This window comes from Oryza sativa, chromosome 12 (genome assembly GCF_034140825.1).
Source record: "Oryza sativa Japonica Group chromosome 12, ASM3414082v1".
Lineage (NCBI taxonomy): Eukaryota > Viridiplantae > Streptophyta > Magnoliopsida > Poales > Poaceae > Oryza > Oryza sativa.
Window position 1 is genome coordinate 22,892,101 of NC_089046.1, and position 17,805 is coordinate 22,909,905.

The 17,805-nt window shown below is 45.0% G+C and overlaps 1 protein-coding gene across 2 annotated transcripts; it reads left to right on the top strand.

The window, feature by feature from the left end:
* The first annotated feature begins 9,174 nt into the window (after nucleotides 1-9,174).
* LOC4352463 (uncharacterized) lies at nucleotides 9,175-14,274 on the top strand. 2 transcript variants are annotated; one of them, XM_015762622.3, is made up of 5 exons: nucleotides 9,179-9,434; nucleotides 9,650-9,716; nucleotides 10,271-10,532; nucleotides 11,692-13,327; nucleotides 13,456-14,274. In XM_015762622.3, exons 3-5 carry the CDS (start codon nucleotides 10,312-10,314, stop codon nucleotides 13,960-13,962), a joined length of 2,364 nt encoding a protein of 787 aa, XP_015618108.1. In that variant the 5' UTR covers nucleotides 9,179-9,434; nucleotides 9,650-9,716; nucleotides 10,271-10,311; the 3' UTR covers nucleotides 13,963-14,274. The 2 variants fall into 2 exon arrangements, with proteins under 2 accessions (XP_015618109.1, XP_015618108.1); XM_015762623.3 differs by lacking the exon at nucleotides 9,650-9,716 and having other exon boundaries at nucleotides 9,175-9,434.
* Nucleotides 14,275-17,805: the final 3,531 nt, after the last annotated feature.

Genomic DNA, 17,805 nt, shown 5'->3' on the forward strand with positions numbered 1-17,805 from the left:
ATCTTTCCTTGTATCAATGACGATTCAGGCTGTGTTTGGAATCCTGTGTTTCCAATCCCTCTCCGTTGTATTTCGCGCGCACGTTTTTTAAACTACTAAACGGCGTGTTTTTTAAAAAAAGTTTATATACGAAAGTTGCTTAAAAAATTATATTATCTATTTTTGAAAAAAAAGAAAATACTTAATTAATCACGCGCTCATATACTGCTCGGACATGCAACAGCTGATTCCAAACGCACCCTAACAAGGCAGAAAAGCTCTATTCGCTAGCACCCATGTCGCATCCGACCCTTAGCTTTATTTAGCTCGCTAGTTATCCTACCAGCATCAAGATGCTCACTAGAACATGCATGGTGTGTTTTCTTATGTTTATTGGGTGATACTCAGCACGTTGCTACAGGATTTTATAAAGTCATAGGTAAAGTAGAACAATGGTCAAGAAATGACTGGAGATCATTTATCTTGTTATCGAGGGAATTATTAAATTAACATAAATTGGAGAGCCCATCCAGCTTAGCTGCTCTTTCTTGATAGAGAGTTTAAAACATACTATTATCCTGTATATACCAATTAAGAAAAAAAAGCTTCACCGGGTAAAGGTCATTACTGAAATACATATCGTCGGCTTAAAGATATATACACATCGAATTTAAAAACCAACTTGTTGACTTATATTCTTATTAGATCTGAATAAATGTAGGTGACAAATCAACCAACTGGTCTAGATGATATTTTTTGCCACATCCTTGCAACTGCAGTAATGAAAAATGATCTGTGATTCGATCGGGGACAAAAAAAAAGTATCTAAAATCATGGGAAAACGAACGGGGGATGCATGGTAAAAAGAAGGAATTGACATGGGTAAAAGCACCTTCCTCCCCATTAACGTTCAGCATGACGTGGCGTTTCAGTTGGCGGGGATTCTTGGTTGCTCCATAGCTTCCTTCCCCCAACCTTATTTATGCCTCCCTCTCTCTGTTTGTTACCAAGCTTTGTCTTGCAAACTGTCAACCTCTCATCGCTAGGATTGACAAGCGACTTGCCGGTTGGCGCGGTCACCTTCTGTCTTCCGATGGTCGGCTTGCCCTCATCAATTCGGTGCTCTCGGCCCTCCCATCATACATGATGGGGGCTATCCTTCCTCCTAAAGAAGTGATTACCACTATTGACAAGCGCTGAAGGGCCTTCTTCTGGACGGGGGAAGAAAACTGTCACAGCGGCAATTGCAAAATTGCGTGTAACATAGTTTGCTCTCCGAAAGCGAAAGGTGGTGCTGGATAAAAAATCTCAAGACACAGAACATATGTCTTCTCCAAAAATTTCTCCTCAAAATGCACGAGGGTGATTCTGCACCGTGGATCGATTGCTTTCGCGATCACTACGGATGGTCTGCCTCGTGTGATCTAGGCGATCTTTTGCGCCTTGACACGATCATCTGGAAGGACATCGTCGCGGGCCTTACACACTTCCGTAGTGTTTCGAAATCCATCATTGGAGATGGTCGGTCCACTTCCTTCTGGTTTGATAATTGGATTTTAGGCGGCGCCCTCTTTCAACTGTTCCTTGCCTTGTTCTCACATGCAACTCGCCCCCAACATCTCTATCACGGACGCCCTAGACCGTGTTGGAAATATAGTCATTATTCGGCATATTTTAATCCAAGAAATTGAAACTATGATCATGGCATAAGCAGTGTAGGGTGATCTTAACATAACCAGTAGCATACTATGCGCATCATGAATGTCAGAAACAGGAACATACCAGTAATGCGATAACATGCTAGAGGCATCATGTAGAACAGAACCAAGAACATAGCGCACACAGTATAGCGCTAACAGCAGTAGAAGGAGAAGATTATACCCCGAGAATGGCCCTCCACTGGATGGTGAGGCAGAATTGCCTCCGTTGTTGTAGTCGTTCACGGCACCTCCTCCTGGCGCACCAGCTCCGGATCCAGCTCCTGTCGGCGTCGGCGGCGGCGCACCACCTCCGCCAATAGCGGCGGCAGCAACTCCAGACATGGCGATGAGCAGTCGTGCAGGAGGCACTCCCCAAAAACCTGATCACCCGCCTACCCGGTGCAGATCTCAGGCGAAGGTGTGGTTTCGGAGGCACTGCTTCTTCCAATCTCTCGTGCGCGCAAGAGATCAGAAGCGGGGAAGCGAGAGCAACTCAGGCGCGGAGAAGGAGAAACTAACACCGGGAAAGAAGCGAGGAACTCGGATCAGACTCGCGGCCTCCTTATCTATCAGGAGAAAGAACGTGGACGCGCTGTTGCGGAGGGAATCGTGGGAACGTGGGTTAGTGGCTGCAAAAGGATAGCGACGTGACGCACGCACGCACGCCCGCCGCCAGCCAGCCACGCCACGCCACGCCCACGCCCCGGCCCGGCCCGGCGCGCGCGCGCGTGTGGCATTCCGACCCCCACCTCAACTGGTCAACAGGGAGCCTCTAATAACTCCCTATTTAGGTTGAGATATTTCTCGCTTAAATCCAGAGGTGGTATTATTATCCTCAACATTTATTATGGGCCTTTGAGATTTAATATTATAAGTTGGGCCTAGCCCAATTATTCTAACAATCCCCACCAAATTTCAAGGCTCATAAGAAATGTTCTCAAGGCTGTGCCTGTTTGATATACCAGGGTTTTGGTGGAGACTGTTAAGTTGAACTTCCACCTAGGAAATGAGCTACATCAGACCACAACTGAACAATGGACTATGCCTTGAATTGTAAGTTTTGTGTGATCAGGTTTCACTCAGAACCTTGACTGGTACTGGGCTGCCGTTCGCATCCCCTCTGTTTGGAGCATATAAGTCAAACTCCAGGCCTTTCATGAGTATCTAGAGATTGCCCAAACCTCATAGACTGTGACTAGCAGTCGAACTCATATAGGTGTGTTCCTTCTGAGATGTTCTGCAGGTCAACATCTCTGCTTGGAAAAGCCACTCGGATCACATTAAGACATAAGCCATCCTACCATGCAGGAAAGAAGAGAAGCACATCATGAAAATGAGCCCCTTTCAAGGGTCTCTTCTCTCAGTCACACAATAATTTGTTTCACCATCCAAATTCACGGGATCTCCGATCACAATGGACAGGTTTCCACTATTATGCAACCTTAGGTGGGTATCAAGCCCATTTCCCTCGATGCACTGTCTATCACATTACGTGGTAGCCCCTTGGTAAACTGATCTGCCAGATTTCTAGCCGTTTGGACATAGTCCAATGCTATCACTCCGGAGTTTTTCTGCTTTCTGACAGATTTCAGTCTTCTCTTGATGTGTCTAGATGACTTCATGTTGTCCTTTGAACTGTTCACTTTAATAATCACTGTTTGATTATCGCAGTTCATTAGGATAGCTGGCACTGGTTTTTCAACCACCGGCAAATCCATCAGGAGTTCACGAAGCCACTCAGCCTCAACTGTCGCAGTATCTAGTGCTGTAAGTTCTGCTTCCATTGTTGACCTCGTTAAGATGGTCTGCTTGCAAGACTTCCAGGAAACAGCGCCACCTCCAAGTGTGAACGCATATCCACTTGTGGCTTTTATCTCATCAGCATCAGATATCCAGTTTGAGTCACTATACCCTTCTAGTACTTTTGGATACCCGGTATAGTGAATTCCATAGCTCATAGTGCCCTTTAGATAGCGCATTACTCTTTCCAGAGCCTGCCAATGATCATCTCCCGGATTTGAGACAAACCGGCTCAGCTTGCTTACAGCAAATGAGATGTCAGGCCTCGTTGCGCTAGCCAAGTACATCAATGAACCAATGATTTGAGAGTATCTCAGTTGATCCCTTGCTATTCTTCGGTTTTTCCTTAATAGCACGCTGGGATCATAAGGAGTAGGAGCTGGCTTACAGTCACTATATCCAAAGCGACTCAAAACCTTGTCCACATAGTGGGATTGCACAAGTGTAATCCCACCCTCATCTCCTCTTTGTAGTTTGATGTTAAGAATAACATCAGCCTCTCCCAAATCACTCTTGGACAGATAGTCTTTGACCTCCTCAATCACATTAAGGCTGGTCCCAAAGATCAGTATGTCATCGACATACAAGCATAAGATCACCCCTTCTCCCCCACCATAGCGATAGTATACACATTTGTCAGCTTCGTTCACAACAAAGCCTGCAGATGTAAGCGTGGTGTCAAACTTCTCATGCCATTGCTTAGGTGCTTGCTTGAGGCCATACAAGGATTTCAATAGTTTACACACCATTCCCTCCTGACCTTCTAGTACATACCCGTCTGGTTGATCCATATAGATCTCCTCCTCCAGCTCTCCATTTAGGAAAGCTGTCTTAACGTCCATCTGATGGACGAGAAGACCATGAGAGGCTGCCAGAGCAAGTAGTACTCGAATCGTAGTCAAGCGAGCAACTGGTGAATATGTGTCGAAGAAATCCTCGCCTTCCTTTTGGGTATAACCCTTGGCCACAAGCCTTGCCTTATACTTTTCGATTGTACCATCAGGCCTAAGCTTTTTCTTGAAAACCCATTTGCATCCTACGGGCTTACATCCATATGGACGCTCAACGACTTCCCAAGTACCATTAGACATAATCGAGTCCATTTCACTGCGTACTGCTTCCTTCCAGTAGTCAGCGTCAGGAGATAAATATGCCTCTTCTATGGTTCTTGGGGTGTCATCCACGAGGTATACAATGTAGTCATCTCCAAAGGATTTTGCAACCCTTTGTCTCTTACTCTTGCGAGTATCTACAATGTTGTCCTCCTCAGGATTTTCCTCAGGCGTTTGATCATTGTGTTCTATCGGTGCAAAGTGCTCATGGGGCATGACAGTTTCTTTACTAGAAGTGCTAGGTGTATATTTCATAGGAAATTCATTCTCAAAGAAAGTAGCATCTCTGGACTCAAAAATTGTACCAGCATGCATGTCGGGTACTCCAGAGTTTACTATTAAGAATCTATAACCCACACTGTGGATAGCATAACCAAGAAACACACAATCAACAGTTTTTGGTCCAAGTTTCCGCTTTTTGACTATAGGTACATTTACCTTGGCCAAACAGCCCCATGTTCGTAGGTATGAGAGATTTAATTTCTTCCTTTCCCATTCCTCGAATGGTGTTACTTCCTTGTGCTTCATTGGAATTTTATTCAGGACATGACACGCAGTCAGAACTGCCTCACCCCACCATTCCTTGGAAAGCCCCGCAGTGTCTAACATGGCATTCACCATCTCAGTTAGAGTACGGTTCTTTCTTTCGGCCACCCCATTTGATTGGGGTGAATAGGGAGGCGTCATCTCATGAATAATTCCAAACTCTTCGCAAAAGGATGCAAACTCATTGGAAAAATACTCCCCACCTCTATCAGACCTCAACCGTTTGATTTTCCTTTCAAGTTGGTTTTCTACCTCAGCTTTATAGATTTTAAAGTAATGCAATGCCTCATCCTTTGTTTTCAATAGATACACATAGCAAAATCTAGTGCAATCATCTATCAGTGTCATGAAATATTTCTTTCCCCCTTTAGTCAACACGCCGTTCATTTCGCACAAATCGGAATGAACAAGTTCTAGAGGTGCCAAATTCCTCGCCTCAGATGCCTTGTGAGGCTTACGAGGCTGTTTCGATTGAACACAAGTATGGCACTTGGAACCTTTGACCAAAGTGAATTTTGGAATTAAACTCATGTTAGCTAAGCGCATCATACAACCGAAATTCACATGACAGAGTCGCGAATGCCACACATTAGACTCATCATTCTCGCTAATATGGTTCACAGCGTTATGATTATTACACATGTCATTCAAAGAAAAGCGGAACAAGCCTCCGCTGTCATAACCTTTTCCAACAAAAGTCTCATATTTAGATACGACACATTTATTGGACTCAAACACAAGTCTAAAACCTTCTCTACACAATAGAGAGCCGCTAACTAGATTCTTCTTTATTGAAGGGACATGCTGCACGTTCTTCAGCTGCACGGTCTTTCCCGAAGTAAACTTCAGATCGACCGTACCAACACCATGAACAACTGCAAGCGACCCGTTTCCCATCAACAAGGAGGAACCTCTCCCGACCTGATAAGAAGAAAACAGAGAAATGTCAGCACATACATGAATATTAGCACCAGTATCCACCCACCAATCAGGTGAATGAAAAACAGAGAGAACTGTAGGTAATATTTTACCGTACCCCGATGTTCCTCCGCCCTCGCTAATGATCATGTTGGCAGACTTCCTGTCTTTGCGCTCAGGACAGTCCTTGGCCCAATGCCCAGACTTGCCACACACAAAGCAGTCTCCCTTTGCCTTTCCCTTGCCTTTCTTCTTAAAATTGGTTGCAGCCTTGGGTTTGACATCAGGCTTGACTTTCTTGTTGTTGTGGGATGCATGAGGGTTCTTCTTCTGTACCATATTGGCACTAGAACCTCCCTCAACCTTTTTGCCCCGGACGTCCTTTGCCCTCGCCTTCTCCTCAACACCCAAAGAGCCAATGAGATCAGGAACACTGAACTCTTGTCTCTTGTGCTTTAGAGAAGTGGCAAAGTCCGACCAAGAAGGTGGTAGTTTGGCAATAATGCCACCCGCCACAAACTTGTCCGGCAACTCACAGTTGTTGTTCTCAAGTTCCTTAGCCAGCATCTGAATCTCATGAGCTTGTTCTACTACAGAACGGTCATCAACCATCTTGTAGTCATAGAACTGCTCCATGACATACAGCTCACTGCCGGCGTCAGAAACTCCGAACTTGGCCTCAAGTGCATCCCACATGTCCTTCCCAGAAGGCATGTGCATGTACACGTCCACTATGTTGTCAGCGAGTACACTGATCAATGCTCCACGGAACAGGCAATCCGAAGCCTCGAACTTAGCCTCTTCCTCAGGAGAAAGAGGTGGTTCACTTCGTTTACCCCGTGAAACATAGAAGCACTGCATCGCTGTCAACCACAATAGTGCACGTGCTTTCCATCTCTTATAGTTTGAACCATCAAAAGCATGTGGTTTCAGTGCAGCAGCAAAGCCAACTACCGAAAATGACCTATCAGGTTTTTGGAATGTTGGAAATATAGTCATTATTCGGCATATTTTAATCCAAGAAATTGAAACTATGATCATGGCATAAGCAGTGTAGGGTGATCTTAACATAACCAGTAGCATACTATGCGCATCATGAATGTCAGAAACAGGAACATACCAGTAATGCGATAACATGCTAGAGGCATCATGTAGAACAGAAACAAGAACATAGCGCACACAGTATAGCGCTAACAATGGGAACAGGAGTAGCGCTAACAGCAGTAGAAGGAGAAGATTATACCCCGAGAATGGCCCTCCGCTGGATGGTGAGGCAGAATTGCCTCCGTTGTTGTAGTCGTTCACGGCACCTCCTCCTGGCGCACCAGCTCCGGATCCAGCTCCTGTCGGCGTCGGCGGCGGCGCAGCTCCTGTCGGCGGCGGCGCACCACCTCCGCCAATAGCGGCGGCAGCAACTCCAGACATGGCGATGAGCAGTCGTGCAGGAGGCACTCCCCAAAAACCTGATCACCCGCCTACCCGGTGCAGATATCAGGCGAAGGTGTGGTTTCGGAGGCACTGCTTCTTCCAATCTCTCGTGCGCGCAAGAGATCAGAAGCGGGGAAGCGAGAGCAACTCAGGCGCGGAGAAGGAGAAACTAACACCGGGAAAGAAGCGAGGAACTCGGATCGGACTCGCGGCCTCCTTATCTATCAGGAGAAAGAACGTGGACGCGCTGTTGCGGAGGGAATCGTGGGAACGTGGGTTAGTGGCTGCAAAAGGATAGCGACGTGACGCACGCACGCACGCCGCCAGCCAGCCACGCCTCGCCTCGCCTCGCCCACGGCCCGGCCCGGCGCGCGCGCGCGCGTGTGGCATTCCGACCCCCACCTCAACTGGTCAACAGGGAGCCTCTAATAACTCCCTATTTAGGTTGAGATATTTCTCGCTTAAATCCAGAGGTGGTATTATTATCCTCAACATGTATTATGGGCCTTTGAGATTTAATATTATAAGTTGGGCCTAGCCCAATTATTCTAACAGACCGCTCCTGAATTGCTCCTTCATCTCCGGCCCCGACTGTGTCGACAGTGGCCATACACGAATTGGCCAATATCCAAGCCCTGGTATGCCACCTAAAGCTAGACCCAGAGATAAAAAACAGACGCACCTTGTCCACAAATCGCCCCCTCACAGCAAAAACAGCCTACGACTTAAGCTTCTTAGGGTTATAGGATGACCTTTTCGCTAAGCCCATTTGGGACAACCACGCTCAAGTCAAATGCAAGATCTTCCTTTGTACTACACACAAGAGGCGCATCTTCACCAATGAGAGACAAGCTCGATGTGGATTAGTAGCATCCGCACGTTGTCCTTTTTGCTCCTCTGTTAAAGATGTGGAGCACCTCTTCCTACGCTGCACCGGAGTGGCAACAATATGGCACACCTTTGGCCTGGACGAACAACAGATCGCCTCCCTGCCGCAGCTTGAAGGTGTCTGGGACATCCCTCCACCCAGACAACCCGCCACTCCACGAGTCTGGCGCTCTATCCTCCTTGCCGTCATGTGGAATATTTGGAAACGACACAACAACAAGGTCTTCAATTCTCTTGATGAACCTGCTAAGTTAGTTCTCCGGCGTTGTGCTAGCGACATTGACATTTGGTCCCATCGATGTAAAAATGTTAAGAGCAAACAATAGCTCCGCAAGTGGGCCTTATACCTCTTTGTAATTAATTCTTAATTTAATTCTCCCCCTCTCATCCCCTGTAACCCCTCTCCTGTAAATGTTTCTTCATTTCAATAAAACTTCAGGCTGGTGCCTTAAACACCCACCGTAGTTTCCCTTAAAAAAGTCCATGTTTACAGTTTAAATCTACGGCCCTAGTATACCATCAATCTAATCTAATGGTCGGATCTTTCATGTTAACGTAAAAGCTCGTAGAAAGTACCTAATTAATACGAGTATAGAGGTATAGATAGATTGATCACAGAGGGAGCGCATACTTAACCAAAGTTGCCATACACGTACGGCAAATTCCACCCAAAATCGCTTTCATAGGTGAAATTGGTATTATAATATCGTCGAAATTTCGTAGTAATTTCAGTTTTATTGCATACAAACTCCGCATTTCACTTTATTAGTGGTATATATCCCTATCAGTCATTCTGCTTGCTTACCCGTTTTGGTTGACTTGTGTTGACCTAGCCGAGTGACTCGGTTTTTACTATACTGCCCTTGGCTGCACAACCTTTTATCAGTCGATCCCCACCGCCGGCGGCCATCGTCCCCGGCGTTCATCTCCGTCCGCCGGCGTGCTCCTCGCCCCGCATCAGCTTCGTCCGTCGCGGGCTCGCGGCTCTCCGGCAGCATCAGCCTCACCCCGCCGTCCCTCGTCCCGGCTGCCTTGTCCCTCCTCGCCCATCGCCGACGAGAAGGTATTGCAGTTCTCTCGCATGTTGCTCCCTAGATGGATAATCTTTTTTTGCTTTATTGGGCAGCGAAATGGGCTGTTTGGATTTGTGAGCCGGTCAACGCAAGTCAACCAATTCGGAAAAGGGAACTGAAATCACTGACTTTATGTGCTATATGGAACTGAAATCGTGAAATTTTGATGCTATCGAATCAATTTTATTTTTCTTGTTTTAAACAGGTGACTGACTGTTCCAAAGTCCCCAACAGTTAGCTTGACTATTCTGCTGTTCAGCTCAGACGCCATGGTATTTGCTTTCCCATCGTACACATATATAATGTCAACTTGATCTATTGGGATTCGATTTGAGAAAACGGAATATTATTGTTGACCACCACAATTTGGCACTAGGCCAAATTTGCAACAAATATTTAGGTGAATCTGTATTGGCCCGAAAAGGCACCAACAATTATTTATGCTGACAACCAGATTATATGTTTACGAATTACGGTAACATCTGTGATCCACTGATCTGGGCTGTTCTTCTTTAGTTACACTAACTCCAGCCAGCTAGCCGAGGCCTTTGCTTCCTCACCATATGATTTTTTTTCCTTTGACTTTCTCAAACAATCAACTGAACAGATTTTGACAAAACCAAAGTCAGCCTACCTTGCTTGATGCTAATCAAAACTGATTAAATTTAATAGGATGGACATATTTATGTTAAGAATGACCATGCTTCTTGTAGATCAGTTTTTTTTTCCATTCTTGGCGTGCATCTCCAGGCTTTATTATGTACGAGTATACAACGAATAGAGTTCTGAGCATGCGGGCTTACATATTGGCTTTGTTGCGTTGCAGACTTGCAGTTGACCTCCACTCTGCACATCTGCAAGGGAAGAATGACTAGTGGAATGGAGCCCGTTGATGACTCAGAGTGGGAGGAAGTTAGCTCCATCAACAACTACGCGCTGTTCATGGGACACATGTCTATGGCCGTCAAGGGGCTAGGTTATCTTCTTGTTTTATGGACCACTGTTATCCTTCTTGGTGGCTTCGTCTCCATACTGGGGAAGAAGGATTTTTGGTGTCTCACAATAATTACCCTTGTCCAGACCGCTGGGTTAGTCTCTTTGCACTGCTCAATATCTTAATTTTATATTTTAAGCTCGCATAAAACATTTATTTTGGAGCTATATTTTCTGCTAAGACAGTTCCACTTTCTAAATATTCAGTCACTGGCAAGTAGTTTACATCCCCTGATGAAAGTTCATGTGGGCATATCCATTCAGTCACTGGCATGTAGGACATCAGGAGCTAAAATCTAGAGCTAGCAAATCTCAATAGCTTAACAACTATTCGAGTATTGGACAATTCTCCTTTTTGAGTCGAATTCTAGAGCTAGCAAACCTCAACAATTGAATTCATTGCGAGTTAGAAAGGTCTCACTTTTGGTGTAAGTGCTTTTTGACCTTTTGTCAACTTTATTAGTTTTGGTACAAACTTCAGGCTATGACCAATACAAAAACGGCCACACTAATACCGCGATGAGCATATGCACAATCTGGCCTATTCCAAACACGATTGTATTCTTTATCTTGTAATCTCTCTCAATTGTGAGAAGAGCTTCATTTCCTCAATTAGGAAAACATACCTCTATATATCGTCCTACCTGAGCATGAAATTCCACCATTACTCAGTGCGTCCATGCAGTGCACTGATCTTCAAACTCCACTAGTGCCTCAGTGCCAAGCTCCAAATTCCTCCACCGCTGACAAGGTCGTTTGTGCAACACCAAGTGCCAAACTCCATCGTGGGGTCGACATTATCCTAATACATTGGTGAGAACACTTTAGGATGGATTGCCCATGTAATTTTGAAGCCAAATACATATTTTTAATAATTATTTTTTGAACTTTGAATTATTATTGAACTTTTTAGTATAATGGATCAGGGCTGTTGTGTCGAAGACACACAAAGGCCAGAATGAATAGAAAACTTACATTAATCCATTTCAAACTTCAAAATTATAATGGATCGGTTTTTTTCCCCTGCAAGGATAGAGATTTGAAAGTTTATTTTGTATATGAATACATATGAAAAATGTAAGTATCCGATGGCTGTTGATATGTATTTTCCAAAAAAAAATATTAGTGCTAGATAGGTTCAAAATCTATGTAATATATCCTGATAAGTGTGAAATGCACAGATTTACCACCAGCCTATATAGCTCTTGATTACTTATCTCACCATCTAACTGGAACAATGAAATTTACCCACAGAGTCTCCGACATCTTTCTGAACGAAAAGCTACGATATACTTGGAGGTCGTTTTTAGGCTTTTTCTCAGCTACGGATACATTGGAAACGGAAAGGGGTGCCATTAGCTGGTTCTATGGCCGATCACGGTCACGCTCCTACTACCTGAACAACCTAGTAGTAGTTGTCATATGGCTGCTCCATTTGTTCGTGTTTGCCACCATCATCTGCCCTCTAGCGGTGCTCTACATGTTTGGGCTGATCATCACCACTGCCATATCCGCGTGTCGTCTGATACAGCATGACTACGGGGGTGAGGTCAACAATGGCGGCGCCAACCTGAAATCTGCGCTGAAGTTCGTCTACTCCATCGCCTTGCTCCAGGGTGTGCTCTTCTGTTACCGGTTCACATTGTGCTATGAGCAGAAAAGGCTGGTGGATTTGGTGGTTAACAAATATCGCTTTGTTACTAGTTTGAGCGAGTCAGTGATGGCGTACATGCAAGAGACGATGATCGGGTGTGAGAAGGACCCGTCATTCGTCAAAGGAAGGAACCTGGTCACATATGCCGTCGGTTTAACCAAGTCTGGATCCCCTGATGGCTTCCTCTCTGGGGTGAGGATCCTGGACTCCCTCCTGAATACGCCAATGTACAAGTACAATTTCTTTCTCGAGGTTGAGGTCGAGGTCGAAGAGCAGAAAGCAATGGTAAAGCAGCTCCTCCTATCGGCATCCTACAGCCAAGATGGCGGCCTGCACACACTGCTGCAGTCACTTGATTGTACGAGGGCATACAATGCCGAGGCGAGGGAGCACGCTGCAAGGATCGTGGCGCACCTTGCTGGTGACCTCCACCTGGAGCAGTTTCCACAAGGGATCCATTGCATAGCTTCTCTGCTCGAAGGTCCCCCTAAGGATTGTGATGGCAACATCCCTGTAAATTACCGAGAACTGATGCTGCAGGGCCTGAGTATCCTCATGAAGCTCGCTGCACACGAGGACTGTCAGCGATCCATCAACAAGACGGAGGGCCTGCTAGCCAAGATCATGGCGCCTCTGCGGTCTGGCCTGCTCAACCACAACGATGACCCTAATAGTGCGTGGTTCAGAACAGTGCATGCTTCGATGGTTGTGATTCTCCGGCTTGTGGATGCTCCTGGCCAGACTGGCAAGGAACTCCGCCGCAAAATCTCAGGAGACGTGGAAGCCATGGCTAGTATGGAGAGGATTCTAGGTTGCCAAGGATGTGGGCTCGGATCGTTCCATGATAGTTCCCTGTTTATGCAAGCATTGGACATTTACACACGAATGCACGAGCACACGCTTTCTAACATAGTGACGAGGGAATATTTCATTGAGAAATTGTTACTCATCTTCACTCACAAAGTTTATAAGGAGGCCAACATCATTTTTGGGTTGGCAGTGGTAGGTGAAAAGCTTGCGACGCTATGTTCCCATGGCAAAGCAAATGCCAAGTTAATCTTACAAGTGAAAGATGATGTCGTTGGTGATCTCACAAAAATACTTGTACAAGACAGATATCCCAAGGAATACAGAATAAGCGCCGCGCAAATCCTCGAGCAGCTGTGTGTTCATCACACTGATGATGATGAATATATCCAGAGCCTCAAGGAAGCCTTAAAGGTTAAGAGTCCAGAGGTATAGTCTGTTTGAGGCAAGAAAAGAAACACTTGCTTTATTTTTATCAGCATCATATATAGGGTGATAATTAGTCTTTGTGTTGGATCGTTACGCTTGTCATACTGAAGATAAACATAATGTTGCAGGTGCTTGTGAGAACACTTCGTGCCGAATCTGTGGACAGACAAATGCTGGCGGCAGTTTTATCTCTGATTGTGACGATGACACGAAACTTAATGGATGCTGAAGATTTGCCTCCTCTTATCGATGCAATTAACAGGGCAGCCAACGGCTTCAGCATCTTAACGGAGCTCCAATCGATGGTCACAAAGCTGTCAATGAAGAGTAAGGTGACTATAGTGAACAGATTGAACACATTGAAGCTTATCACTGAGATATTCATACTAATCGTTAGACATGGAAGCCGTTACACCGTAGAAGAAGCAGAGAACTTGATTAAATCACTGTCGAAGGCTGCGAGGAACATGTCGGAAATCGAGGACATCATGGTTATCTCTGGCTGTAGCAGCAGCCTAAAGACTCTTGGTTCCCTCGTGAAAGAAGCTGAGGAACTCCTGCCTAGAGCAAGGGCATCCGAAATGGAAGTGATAATTGAGCATCCTAGCTGTGTCAATCGAAATCAGATTAATTAAATCGTACATAATCTGTATTATTTTAATCCATACCCTCATTGGAAAACTGTGTGCCGGGGAAATCTGATAATCGATCTGAAAACCGAAATTAAAAATTACTCGTGCCGGTCAGTAATAAAATCAAAGTGAAAATCGGCCTTTAATCATCTGAGGCCAATGTATAGTATTTTTTTTCTTACACTTTTGTACATTCCATTTTGCTGTTCTTCTCTTCTTTTTTTCTACTCTTTCCCAATCATGTAACAATGTAACTTATCATTTCTATCAATGAAATGGCTATAAGGTAGAGCTGGCTCTACGTTCTTATGTTTACTCGTGCATTTGTAGAACATCTTTTTTTTTTGGGTTCCTCTCTCTGGCAAGCTGAGTGTTACATGCCCTGCATTCACGGTGTTGATGTTAAGCCTCTTAATGCTACATGGAAAATGATGTTGTTTCTGTTCTCTTATTATTTAGATTTCTTACCGCGAAAAAAATGTAATCTCTGCAGGAAGGAGAAGTCCAAATATCCTCTGAACTTTACCCAAGAGTCCATCTAGGACTCTAAACAGAGAAAACAACATTCAGAGGGAAAGATGGAATGAGGAAAGCTTTACCGAAGAAATGACTCTAAGTCTACTATTCCCATTCATCTTATTCAGTCAGTGGTACAATAGGCAAGATGACGTGGAAAGTGCGTCCAGTCAGCACACCGCACAGCCAAAATCGCCTAGACAGCCAGCCTAACAAGGGGGGCTAGCAAGTTCAGGCGCTAAACCTTTTGGATTAGGAGATGGATTCTCGGGCAACTATTTGGACTTTCCTAATATATGAAACCACATATATATAGTATTTGTGTGAAAATCGTTAGTTTTTTGTGCTTGCGTCCTATGCATTGGTCATTGAATGCAAAATATTCAGCAATAATAATGTTCTTTCTTGACCAACTAGAGGTTAACTTTCTTTGTTCAAAAAATTATGAACTTATAATATAATTGTATCGTATTTTATTTTTGGTAGAACTGTATGCAGCTTGACTGTAGGCCTGCCAATGAGGTTAAAACCCGCCCTGTTCCCAATCCAAACCACAACAGCCAGCTAAAGTAGTCCAGACCAACCCAACAATCCAGAAGTCTTCTTTTAGAATCTAAACCAAACCATTTCCCATCTATGGGTTCAATCCACCCTTCCAATTTCCAAACCATTTGGGGCCATTACAATCGACCACAACCACACTAACCCATACAGTCCATTCACCATCAACAAGTACTTGCAGCGGCCATGGAGAGAGTAGATAGCAGGATGACATTAGCTGGCTGCACTAGTACATCAACGGCGACGGCCTGTGATCTTAACCTCCCCAAACAGAACCAGTCTCATCTTGTGATCCATTTCTTAGCTGCCAGCAGCCCAGCCAGTGATTGAAATTTTGAAACAAAATTTCGGACCCCCCGGTAAGTCAATATCTCGGCTGAAATTTTTGTGAATTTGATCAAAATTTAGTCAAGTTCAGTTAAACTGTGTCAAAAATTTCGGTCCAAAAAATGCTGAAATTTCCGAAATTTCGGTACTACCGAAATGACTGAGCCCAGCAGCAAGAAGCGGTGTCGATTTCCTGTGCGCGTCACTGCCTGTCCCTGCCACCGCCTCGTTCCGGTGCGTCGCCGGCGGCGATGGCCTCAACGAGATAACCGATCGATCGCTTGATCAGTGCTTTTTCGTAATAAAACGGAATAGTGGGAAGTTCAGAAAGTTTTGTTGTCCCGATATTCGTGAAAGTGGAGCGACTCCCGCGCCGCTCTCCATGGGCGACGACACTGGAGGCGAACAGCCCCGAGCGAATGCTCCCCAGCCACGTCCGCTCGCGTCGCTGCCACCGGCGACGGCGGTGCGGCGGTGGTGGCGCCTCCCACCCCTTTTCCCCTTTCCTCCTTCCCTCTCCCTTTCCTTTCCTCGTTTTCTTCTGTTCCACCTTGACTCGCCACCGTCGGCGTGACCGCCAGCGATGGCACCTCCTTCCCTGTCCCCATCCTTTCTCCCACCCTCTTCCTTCCCCCTCCATTTCCTTCCCTTTCCCTTTCTCTTTTTCTGCAGATCCAAATTCAGGCGATATGCATGGTGGGTCTCCGTGAGGGGACTAGCTATAGGCAGCTGGTACTTGACCGGTGGTGCCGCAGCGCAGGTTTAGAATCGGAATACAACTCGATGTAGTTTTAGGGTGTGTTTGGTTTCTAAGATTGGATGGGATATGGCGGTCCAGTTTTTTGTTTGGTTATGTGAATATGGCGATCCAGTTTTTTATTTGGTTGTAGGGACGAAGGTGGAGTTGGTGATCTAATTTTTTTGTTTGGTTGGAGGAAGTATGGTGGATTTGTAGGTGTGGTCACCTCTCACTTGAGATGGTGAATATACCCGTTGACGAAAAAATTGAACACACCGGCCTGAGAGATCTGCTTAAATCCTGTGCAGGTCTAAAGATTGTTGAGATGCGGGCGTGCTAGTCAGTTTGATCCTGCAACTGACAAGATATGTAAACAGTAGATCAAATAGCCGATCGGCTGACAAGCCAATGTAGTGATTCCAGCCGATGCCGATACTAGCCGATAGCGATAGGGTTTGAGCAATCGGCTATGTGTCCAATGTAGATAATGATGCAAAGACAATCAGCTGATGATATTAAAATATAACAATAATATAATCCAGTAGAAACCAATCGGCTAACAATGACATGATAGAATAAGCACTGATCCGATGGTTAAAGCATACATCGACTGGAGGTCCAATGTCATAAAATCCACAAGATTAGATTAAACAGTGAAACCTTTGTTGTCATCGGCTAAATCCAACTTATATGTATATGCAATCCTTATGAGCCGATGCAACGTCTAGATAACTCACCGGCTGAAACCCCGATGAAACCCTTATTGGCAATCAAGAAGCAGGATAGAGATTATGGTTCTAAGCACGACTTAGTAGATCAAACTTAACTGATACAGCATTAAGTATGAAAAGATACACAATCTAGACAATCAAACCGTTGAATGAGTTTTCAGGGTGGTAGATGTCTAAGCTAATCTAATCTAGCAACGCGATTTAGCTGATACCGGCAGAAACCCTAAAACAAGAAGCAGCCGATAGAGCTAAATTGATATGCTAAGACTAGATTAACAGAGACATATGATAAATAGGTAGGCAAGTATATCATCCAAACCAGAGCAATCTAAGAGGTCGAATGTCCTGATGCAGCCTTGAACGACGCCGACGTAGACGATATAATTGCCTGGGCCGACGGAACATTGGACTTACCCCTTAGCCGGAGATCGAACACCGATGCAGCCCCGCGTCGGGTGCCAAGTTCCGCCAGAACGTAGAAACAAAAGTAAAAGTAAAAAGGGTGGCGATGCGCCGAATTGTATTGATCGTGAGGATAGATTACAATGACCCCGCGTGTACATATTTATACCCATGGGTAGATACTAATCCTTGTAGGACAAGAAAGAAACTTTCCTAAAGATAAAAGGAAAACATAAAGTCCTTATAGGACACTAAACACACTTTCCTAAAGATAAAAAGGAAACTACCAAACTATTCCTAATTAATAGACAACTTGCCATGCCGCATTCTCTTTGAACTCGGTCTCTTCTGGATAAGCTTTCTTTACTAGATCAATTTCCTTAGCAAGAATCCGACAACTGGCGGCTTGATAATTCTCATCGGCCGATTCCAGGACTCTGAAGCCGATACTGACTTTAGGCCGATGATAACTTTGGGCTTACCAAATTTCGTTGTTAACAATACCCCCATCAAATTAATACATAATACAATTTTACTCCACTACCTCTATTATAAATACACATAGAAAAA

What these genes read in the sequence shown, in the direction of transcription:
- LOC4352463 (XM_015762623.3), top strand. Translation starts at nt 10,312, where the DNA reads ATGACTAGTGGAATGGAGCCCGTTGATGACTCAGAGTGGGAGGAAGTT. An exon ending in ACCCTTGTCCAGACCGCTGG is followed by an intron (nt 10,533 to 11,691) that starts GTTAGTCTCTTT and finishes ATTTACCCACAG; the next exon opens with AGTCTCCGACATCTTTCTGA. An exon ending in TAAAGGTTAAGAGTCCAGAG is followed by an intron (nt 13,328 to 13,455) that starts GTATAGTCTGTT and finishes ATAATGTTGCAG; the next exon opens with GTGCTTGTGAGAACACTTCG.